Source organism: Aplysia californica, unplaced genomic scaffold (assembly GCF_000002075.1).
Source record: "Aplysia californica isolate F4 #8 unplaced genomic scaffold, AplCal3.0 scaffold01442, whole genome shotgun sequence".
NCBI lineage: Eukaryota > Metazoa > Mollusca > Gastropoda > Aplysiida > Aplysiidae > Aplysia > Aplysia californica.
In genome coordinates, this window is record NW_004798712.1 from 34,214 (window position 1) to 44,675 (window position 10,462).

A 10,462-nucleotide genomic window follows, 5' to 3' on the forward strand; every position below is an offset into this window, starting at 1 on the left:
CCCGTTCACACCTTACACACACACACACTCACGCATAAACACTCACGCATAAACACACACGCACGCATGTGCCACTATATTCGCAAAAAAACAACAAATCTCGAGAGTGTTCCGCTCGGAGAAATAGAGTTCAAGTTTATTTTCCCAAACGTTGGGAGAAATAAAGCCGCCCTTTTTAAAAATACCATTCAAGATTAAATTTTCTTTTGCATTGTATGTTGTTTTATTGCCTTCAGCAGCAAGCTGCTTTATTGCTGAGTGGTGAATAACAATGTCACCAGAATTTTTTGAAGTAGGATCAAATCACCCGGCATTCTTTTGACATTGAATCATAGATCTTCTAGAGAAAGTATGCCATGCCATAGACTGCGGCCATAGACACTTTACTAAATACAGTGCCTGGCTGGGAGTCAATTAATCCTTTTTCGAAATGTTCAATCTGATCTCTATCAGACTTAAAGCCTCGTCAAAATTAGACAATGGACTAACAACAAGAATACAGTTCCAGTAGCCTCACTCCTTTAACTGACAGTGCAGTGCAATCGGTCTGTCACACCCACTTTTGACAACAAACACGATCATCACTCAATCTGATTTTCTAAGAGACAAGTAGATCCACCTTGAGTAAACCTGTGCATTTTGAATTCAAGCGATTGAATTCTTCTTGACCAAGTTCAGGATAAATCTCTTCCTTCAGCACATCATCTGTAAGTTCCTTAACCCCGTAATAATTTCTTTTAGCTAATCCATTCAAGAGGGCCTGAAAGCATTTCGCATCATCTGCCATTTTGATGATCATGTGATTGCAAACTTTTTAATAAGCTCGTTCCTTTTTCAAAGTTTATTCAATTTTAAGGTAAAATGTAGATTCTATATGATTAACTGTTTTTAACAGTCAAAAATACAATATAAATTACAAGATAAAGAAGATAGAATTTTGAACGCAACTGTAGAAATAGAACTGATATTATCCACCACACATAAAAAGTTATCGAAACAAATATTAGGTGATAGGAATAGGCAAGCGGCTAGTCCTAGTTTTTATAACGCTCGCACCATCAACAATCAACCTCAAAGATGGCGGCCCCCATGAGCGGAAAACCGCTAACTAGCCTGTCCTTTGAGCAAGAGCAAGATGCTAATTCGGCCCTAACGGAATTAGACAAAGGTTTTTACCATTGCAATCTTGGGAGAATTTCCATGTAGAATCTAATTCATCCGTTTCAGTATACTTCTCATACTTCCGAAAGCCGTTTTTTAGGTGGTTGGCGGATGGATGCCTTCTCAGACTGAATCTCAATCTGACTTGACGCTGGTGTCGTTTGCTCCTCCTTTCCTTCGGTCGACCTATTCCAACATCTAGATATCACTGTCATCATTATTTGAATTGCCAATGCCGTAAAACTTACTGAATTACTGGCTGGGACTGAGGATGCGCAACTGCAAGCGGCAAGCACATCATTGAATGGTTGGGCGTGGCAATCTGACTGTTTCCATTTCGGAATCTGCACGGGGAGGGATTCCGTAATGAGCTACCACTATGAAATAAAAAGAAGGTTAAAGGCTAGGGGTAGGAGAAGGGTTAGCCTAGTTCTAGGTCCTTTCTTTATTCTTTATTGTATTCAGGGGTGAAAGTTTTCCGGCTCCTGCCGGAATTTCCGGCTACTTGAACTCATCCGTAGGCCACCCTCTGGCTACACCGGCCGTGCAAGTCGTCCATAGCCAGCGATGTGACAGGAATTTGATAAAATAGAAAATCGCCGAGACCCGGGAATTTGAGGAAATCTGTTAATTACCCCGCGAAAAAGTCGGGAAGACTCGGGAAAATATAAAAAGTTCTGGAATACATGTATTTGAAAACAAATTCCGATATGATCAGCAAGTTCAGTTTTGCTGGTCGCGATTGTGATATATATTCGTTCTGCTTTTCCCGGTCCGATAGTACGTGTTACGCGAACAGGCGGCTATGGCGGCATGCGGAAGCGTGTGACACTGTGGCTCGGTCGAGAATATCAAGATTACTTTCGCTTTCGTTACCACCCAGAACTTGGCCAGTGATAGACTGGTAACACAACATTTGTGACATGCAGGTCGTCCGCTATAAACGCTGTGTCGTCATGGAAATAAGTCAAATTTTTTATCTGAGCTGTCACTTGTGAAACAAGAATGAAAAGCATCGTCCGATTGTCAGCTTGTTGGGCTCCTCATGGTGACCGGTCATTGAACCTGCGTGCGTTCTCGTCGCATCATAGGGAATCCTGTGACTGTGAGCACCGACGGTAGTTAGGGTCGCCAAAGTTCATTCAAAGTCTAGCGTTTGGAAGCATAGGACTCGGAAGGGGGGGGGGGGAGAATTATATTGATTTTTTTTTTAAATATACTCTGGGAGGGGCAGGGTTGGGTTGATTTAAATCAGGTTGATTTAAATCAGTTGATTTTTTAAATTTAAATCAACTTGATTTTTAAAATAAAAATCAGTGATTTAAATCACTTTTTTTTAAATTTATTTTTATTCAGTTTTTAAATATTTCAACATTCAGAATTCCTTTCCTAGGTTTCATAAAACAGATATAAGGTTTAGTACACTAATATAATCATGCTTAAAAGTCTGCTTCCCCCCCCTTTCACTGTAAAATAATACAGTATATTCAATTTTCTTTTTTTCCCCATAATTGAAATCAGAGCTTGGTTGATTTAAATCAGTTGATTTTTTTTATTTTAATTAACTTGATTTTGTGATTTAAATCACTTTTTTTTAAATGTATTCTGTTTTTACATATTTAAACATTCAGAATTCATTTCCTTGGTTTTATTTAACAGATATAGGTTTAGTAGACTAATATAATCATGCTTAAAAGTTTGCTTTCCCCCCTGTCACTGTAAAATAATACAGTATTCAATTTTCTTTCTTTTCATAATTGAAAACCAGAGTTGGGTTGATTTAAATCAGGTCGATTTAAATCAGTTGATTTTTTTAATTTATATCAACTTGATTTTAAAAATAAAACTCAGTGATTTAAATCACTTTAAAAAAATGTATTGTTTTTACGTCTTTAAACATTCAGAATTCCTTTCCTTGGTTTTATAAAACAGATATAAGGTTTAGTAGACTAATATATTAATGCTTACAAGTCTGCTTTCCCCCCTGTCACTGTAAGTAGTAAATTAATACAGTATTCAATTTACTTTTTTTTTCATGATTGAAATTAGCATTTTCTTTTTCTTTTTTGACAAACACAAGCGCGTGCACACACACACACTGTAATAAAATACAAGTTTATCTATGCATAATTACTCCCTCCCCCCCTTTCCTTTTAGACTGACATTTTCTTCATTTTTTGTCTGTAGCCATAATTCACTGATATAGCAGATTAAGGGTTTCTTTCGCAGTTGCTTAAATTAATCATTAGTTAAAATAAAGACAATGCATTCTGCACTAAAAGAACATACTTTTAGCCACCAAAAATCCCAAACTGTGTCGACATTTTTTTTTTAAATCAAAAAATCCAAAAAATCCGATTTAAATTTTAAAAAATCTGATTTAAATTTTAAAAATCTATTCTTTTTAAATTTTTATTTAAAAAATCAAAAAAATCACCAACCCTGGGGAGGGGAGGGTGCGGAAGGCGACACCAGAGGACAACAGACTTGGAAGCACATTTTATTAAAACATTTTATTTGAGCTCTCTACAAAGCGCGCTTTGTGTGGAATCAGGGTCCGTATCATATCTTGTTTGCCTTGTTATTGATGAACTTAAGTGTTTGCGTTTCATTGGATCGGTGATAGTAAATTATAAAGTAACTATATTTTTTTTAGCTTTCTGTTCAAGACTGGCAGATTTTCAGTATCACTGCATCTTGACCTCTCTCAGTTCTTACAACTATCGCACTGAATAGGTCTACTTGAGCCATTCAAGTTTTTACTCTACTTTGATTTTGAGCAATAATTTTTGTCTTTCACGTTTAAAATATGAATCATGATACCAAGATTGGTTCTTGACAGTCGATTTTCTGGTTCTAGGCCCTTTCACAGGCTCAAAGCAGGATTCATTTATAATATAGTTTATATTATAAAATAATGAGGGGAAAATATAAATAAGACTTAGAAAATATCTAACAAGTAAGAACAGACTGAAATACGTAAGTCACACAAGACTCCATTTTTTTGACTGGATACATTCTTATATAATGTTGGCTACGTACTTGTTTGTGTGTGCGTGTATATATATATTTAAATAGAGCAGGTGCTGTCACTGTTATGTAACATGCCCCTGGAAAATTGAGAAGCGTACCCCATCCTTCAGGCCGCGTGAATTTACCATGAACTTTTCAGGCTCTTCGTTCTGTAACAACAAAATTTTCTGGCTAAACCGTCTCTTGTCACTTTCACCCATGATTGTATTTGTTGGTGTGGTCCGTGGTCGCTCGTTACAGAAGTCCTTCTTATGAACGTTGTACATTTACTGTAGGCCTTAGACATTTAAATTATAAGACATAATAAGAGTTGTAAGGGTTAGGGGAGGAGTTCCGCAGACGGCTGGCACTTACCATGACAAGGTCTACTTAGCGAACTATAGGCCTACAAGAGTTAGGGTTAGGGTATACCCCACTCAAAATATCCACTCGTTTGTGTGTTGTTGGTCGGCCGGCCCTCTGCAGAACTCCTTCCAGGGTTAAGATTACAATCATAACCTTATCCAGACCCTAGGCATGAAGGCTTTAAACCTAAACCCTTCTTACCTATTATCTGGGCTCAACAAAATTTGTGCCTCTTGGATGAGGTCAAAAGGTCAAGTGTAACTCTCTTCTACTGAACTGCCTTTTCTAGTGACAAGAACAAACTAAATCATAAATTTTCATTTCATTGACTTGTTTTGGTTGAAATGCCACCCATTTCTTCCCTGTATTCATCTATAGGTTTTTCCATTTCAAGACTCAATTTCAAGTGAAATTGGTGGTTACTCATTACCAAGGAACGTGTTTCTTTTTCTTGGAAGAAATTCCATATGACACTATTTATATCCAAGATGATTGAAATTAAATAAATATATTCTGTACTGTGTACATGGAAGTCATTTTTTGAATCTCTCTGAAATAGCCGAATCTGCTCTGACGGTCACGTGTAGAAGATGATGACCTGTGCCAACGCCCCCCCGCTCCCCTCGCGTTTTTCAATATATATATAATTATAATGATTTGACACAGGGAAAGAAGTCCACCTATCTAAGACAACCACATTTTCCTCTACAAGGGGTGGCTGTCATAGACAATTTCCACTGTAAGTTTGTCTCTTTGGATAACACACAATGTTGTGAATGAGAATTCTGTACAGTTTTGAGAGATAACTGTCCTGGATTTGCTGTGTGATAGATCTACTTGTACTTGTTCTTTTGGAACTCATCTGCTACAAGTATTTTTTTTCATCAGAATTCTTTTACTTATTACTCTGCAGCTCTACGCTCCGGCCAGATTGGGATTCAGTGTGAAGCCGTTGTGAAGTTTCCCAGATTGTTTGAGAAATATCCCTTCCCAATTCTCATCAATTCGGCAATGTTGAAGATTGCTGATGTCTTCAGAGGAGGGTACGTTGATCAATCTTTGTCTTCATCACTGAACACTGTGACCTCAGTGACCTGTTTACTTTGTCTTCATCAACACTGTGACCTCAGTGACCTGTTTACTTTGTCTTCATCAACACTGTGACCTCAGTGACCTGTTTGCTTTGTCTTCATCAACATATGGGAATTGTGTATTTTATGACCATCACCACAACATTTTTCCTTTGCTACAGACTGTGCATACGCCCACTTTCTATTGAATAGAAAAGGTAAATTTATTACTTACCTTATGTCCAGCAAACAAAAGTATCATGTGATCAAATTTCATTCAAGAAATTCTTAATTTTTAAAAATTAGACAACAATGTCTTTGGTAGACAACGGTTCTTCCTCTATTTATTATTATATTATTATGATGGGAAATATTATTGATTTCTGTAACATTCCATGATATTTCTATGACTGGATTCAAGATTATGACACATGCCAGTTTGCAAGTTAGCATTTGTTGGAGTGATGCACCCAGCCGTTGACTTGTGAGCACTGGACTTGTTGACCTCTTTCTCTTTCTCTGCCAGGAACAACTTCATCCGACAATGCATTCTGCGTGTAGCTCAACAAAGTGAAAAGCATTTGGACAAAATCTTCACGGTGGAACAGTTCACCAGGAGAATCTTTGGTGTGATTCACAGTAACGATCCTGTAGCCCGTGCCATTACGTTGAGGTAGGACAACGGATTTCTTGTTTCCTTTTATCAATGTTTGACGCGCAACTTTTGTCATATGTTTGCTGTAACTGAGAATATACTGTATGGTTGAAGATGAATAACTGAGAATATACTGTATGGTTGAAGATGAATAACTGTTAGAATATACTGTATGGTTGAAGATGAATAACTGAGAATATACTGTATGGTTGAAGATGAATAACTGTTAGAATATACTGTGTGAAGGTTAAAGATGAATAACTTACAATATACTGTGTGAAGGTTAAACACTCAAATGTCCACCTGTCTCAATCCTCAAATGTTCACCTGTCTCAAATGTCCACCTGTCTCAAATGTCCACCTGTCTCAAACCTCCACCTGTCTCATATGTCCACCTGTTTCAAACCTCCACCTGTTTCAAACCTCCACCTGTCTCAAACCTCCACCTGTCTCAAACGTCCACCTGTCTCAAACGTCCATTTTCCCCCTGAACAATGGATGACTGTCCTATCTGGCATGTCTGTGACGTTGTTTGTCATGGCCAGGACCCTGGGCACGGTTGCGAGCATCATCGCGGAGAAGAAGAGTGTCCATCACAGCATCATTCTCTGCCTCGACTCTCACAACGCTGTCGAAGTTGAGGCGGCCATTTTTGCTGCAGAAAAATTTTCCGAGAAATCCAAGTAAGATTGTGTGTCTGTTGTGCTTTGGGTGGAGAAATCATGATGGAGGAATAAATGAAGAAAGAAAGAAATAAACAAATGAAGAAATACTCTTTGTTGATGGCAGTGGGGAGATGTGGGGTACACTGACAAACCAACATGAATCCATCAACACAGATAGGGTGGACTGTGTGTGTCTACTGGCATGTATTTCCCACGGCCCACATCTCTGATTAGTTTCCACAAAGTTTGGGGGGAAATGAAAGTACTTCTTTTCTTATCCGATTTGTTGAGTCTTGTGGGAGATTTCATGTTCTCATTTTCTGTTCCTGAAAACATCCTGTGTGTCATGTTGTGTCGTGTTGCGTCACGTTGCGTCTCGTTGTGTCATGTTGTGTCTCATTGCGTCATGTTGTGTCTCGTTGCGTCACGTTGTGTCACGTTGCGTCATGTTGTGTCATGTTGTGTCGTGTTGCGTCACGTTGCATCACGTTGTGTCTCGTTGCGTCATGTTGCGTCGTGTTGCAGGATGTTTGCAGCCAGCGTGTGCAGTAAGATCGGAGCCATGATTGCCGGCCTGGCCACCCCGACAGAGAGGAAGGTCAAGTTGATTCCCATCCTACAGCACATGCACCACGACACCGACACCGCCAACAAAGTAGGTCACTCGGCGCCTGCAGCATCATTGTTGACAGCATCAACATCATCATCGTTATTGTCACCATCGCCATCATCATCATCACCACCATCATCATCACCATCACCATCATCATCATCATCACCACCATCGCCATCATCATCATCACCACCACCATCGCCATCATCATCATCACCACCACCATCGCCATCATCATCATCATCACCACCATCACCACCATCATCATCATCACCACCATCACCATCATCATCACTATCATCATCATCATCACCATTATCAACATCATCTTCATTGTGTACAGAGAATAAAAAAGGTTGAGACTTGTGGTTGGATTTCCTAAATATTTTATAATACGTTCAATATTTCTCCCGCTACGGGCTTCGTCAGGAACTTTTTAAAAAATGGTCCTTCACGTCATCAAATGTCAACAGTTTTCCTTTTTCTTGTTTGGTTTTTTCTTGAAGTGTAACATTTACTGCCATGTTGACTCATGGACACACTGACACCGAGACACACGGACCCTCGGACACAGAGACACACTGACACTCGGACACACTGACACAGAGACACACTGACACCGAGACACACGGACACACTGACACCGAGACACACAGACACAGAGACACACGGACACACACACACACTGACACATCATATTGGCACAGATTTAAGCATGGCATTGTTTGAGCTTGTGAGTTTCATGTGTCTCCCCCCCCCTCCCCATGGAACTGTGTGAGCGCGTGTTGTCTAACTAACTATTGACATGTTTCAGGTCATGGAACTGTGTGAGCGCGTGTTGTCTAACTAACTATTGACATGTTTCAGGTCATGGAACTGTGTGAGCGCGTGTTGTCCAACTACCCGGCCCAGCAGTTTGTGGTACTCACCCTGCACACGATGACACGCCTCACAACTCACTCGCTGCTCAGTCTACAGGACCACGTGGCGCGACTCTTGACCTACCTCACCTCCGACCCACGCAGCAGGGTCAAGGCCGTCTGTCTGGACGACCTGAGGATGCTTGCTCTTCGAGCAGCATATTTGTGGAACGTGCAAAATCTGGAGGTAACGTCTTAGTGTCAAATTTTGATTGTACGAGAGAGCTGCGAGCTGTGAGCTTGTCCGTATTGCTGTACTGAATTGTCATTTATTAGACACATTGTGGGACAAAGGATCATTTATTATACATATTGTGGGAGATAGGACCATTTATTATACATATTGTGGGAGATAGGACCATTTATTATACATATTGTGGGAGATAGGACCATTTATTATACATATTGTGGGAGATAGGACCATTTATTATACACATTGTGGGACAAAGGATCATTTATTATACATATTGTGGGAGATAGGACCATTTATTATACATATTGTGAGACAGAGGACCATTTATTATACACATTGTGGGACATAGGACCATTTATTATACATATTGTGGGACATAGGACCATTTATTATACATATTGTGTGTGTGGGACAAAGGACCATTTATTATACACATTGTGGGACATAGGACCATTTATTATACACATTGTGGGACATAGGACCATTTATTATATACATTGTGGGACAAAGGACCATTTATTATACATATTGTGGAACATAGGACCATTTATTATACATATTGTGGGACAAAGGACCATTTATTATACATATTGTGAGACAAAGGACCATTTATTATACATATTATGGGACATAGGACCATTTATTATACATATTGTGGGACAAAGGACCATTTATTATACATATTGTGGGACATAGGACCATTTATTATACATATTGTGGGACAAAGGGCCATTTATTATACACGTTGTGGGACATAGGACCATTTATTATACATATTGTGGGACATAGGACCATTTATTATACACATTGTGGGACAAAGGACCATTTATTATACATATTGTGGGACAAAGGACCATGCAGTACAGGATTCCAGTCTGTGTCAGACAGACAGCCGTGGAAAGACAGGAACACACAGACAGCCGTGGAGAGACAGGAACACACAGACAGCCGTGGAGAGACAGGAACACACAGACAGCCGTGGAGAGACAGGAACATACAGACAGCCGTGGAGAGACAGGAACACACAGACAGCCGTGGAAAGACAGGAGCACACAGACAGCCGTGGAGAGACAGGAGCACACAGACATTACAGTGACAGTGACAATGACAGTTACGGTGACAGTTACGGTGACAGTGACAGTTACCTTGTACTCCAGTGACAGTTACGGTGATAGTTACAGTGACAGTTACGGTGACAGCTGCTATGATAGTTGCCCGGCTGTCCACAACGCTCTGTGCGACGTGTGGCGCCGTCTGTTTCTTGGCGTGACATGAGATATGTAGTGGAGATGTTTGTGATGAGTCTTCCTTTCTCTCACAGGATGTGGCCAAGTTTGCCCTGTCCTCCTCCTCCATCGCTCTGAAGGTGAAGGCCGTCCGTGTGCTGAACGCCGTGTGTGGGAACGTGGCCATGACCTTGCTGCCTCTGTCGACCGGTAGGTCCACTCTCCGTCGCCAACTCCGTCCTCTTCTGTCTGTCAATGTTCTCATGGACTAATTCTACACACTGTCAATGTTTGAGTCTGACTGTGTCATGGCTGGTACCCTGGAACTCGTATTCAACGAGGTCGCCGGGCCTGACCTAAAATCTCGTTGAACCCGAGTGTTCGTTATAGCAAACACGAGGTTTTGTGTAGATAATTGTTACAGTTACAGGCGCTGAGCAAGTAATGTAGAAAGAGAAGTAACTAGTGGTGCCTGAAACGCCTGCATAGTCACAGCGGTTATAGAGCGCCCATTTAGTTTCGGCTGGCGCGAGGCAAGCAAGCCGGCGCTTCCCCAGGTCACGGGGTCATTTACCTGCGCC

General features: G+C 40.4%; 2 protein-coding genes across 2 annotated transcripts in view; one reads left to right on the forward strand and one right to left on the reverse strand.

The window, feature by feature from the left end:
* The window catches only part of LOC101846479 (COMM domain-containing protein 1), a 7,557-nt gene extending 6,743 nt beyond the window's left edge, over positions 1–814 (reverse strand). Inside the window, exon 1 of the mRNA XM_005112846.3 lies at positions 620–814. Within this exon, the coding sequence (XP_005112903.2) occupies positions 620–799 (180 nt within the window). The 5' untranslated portion in view covers positions 800–814. The remainder of the gene's footprint in view (positions 1–619) is intronic.
* A 218-nt stretch (positions 815–1,032) lies between these two features.
* Positions 1,033–10,091, forward strand: LOC101847308 (integrator complex subunit 7; the record flags this gene model as incomplete). Its single annotated transcript, XM_005112849.3, is given in 7 exon segments — positions 1,033–1,168; positions 5,453–5,582; positions 6,136–6,282; positions 6,810–6,947; positions 7,455–7,584; positions 8,410–8,649; positions 9,977–10,091. Coding segments are annotated over 7 exon segments (991 nt in total), but the record flags the coding sequence as incomplete, so codon positions are not given.
* Positions 10,092–10,462: the final 371 nt, after the last annotated feature.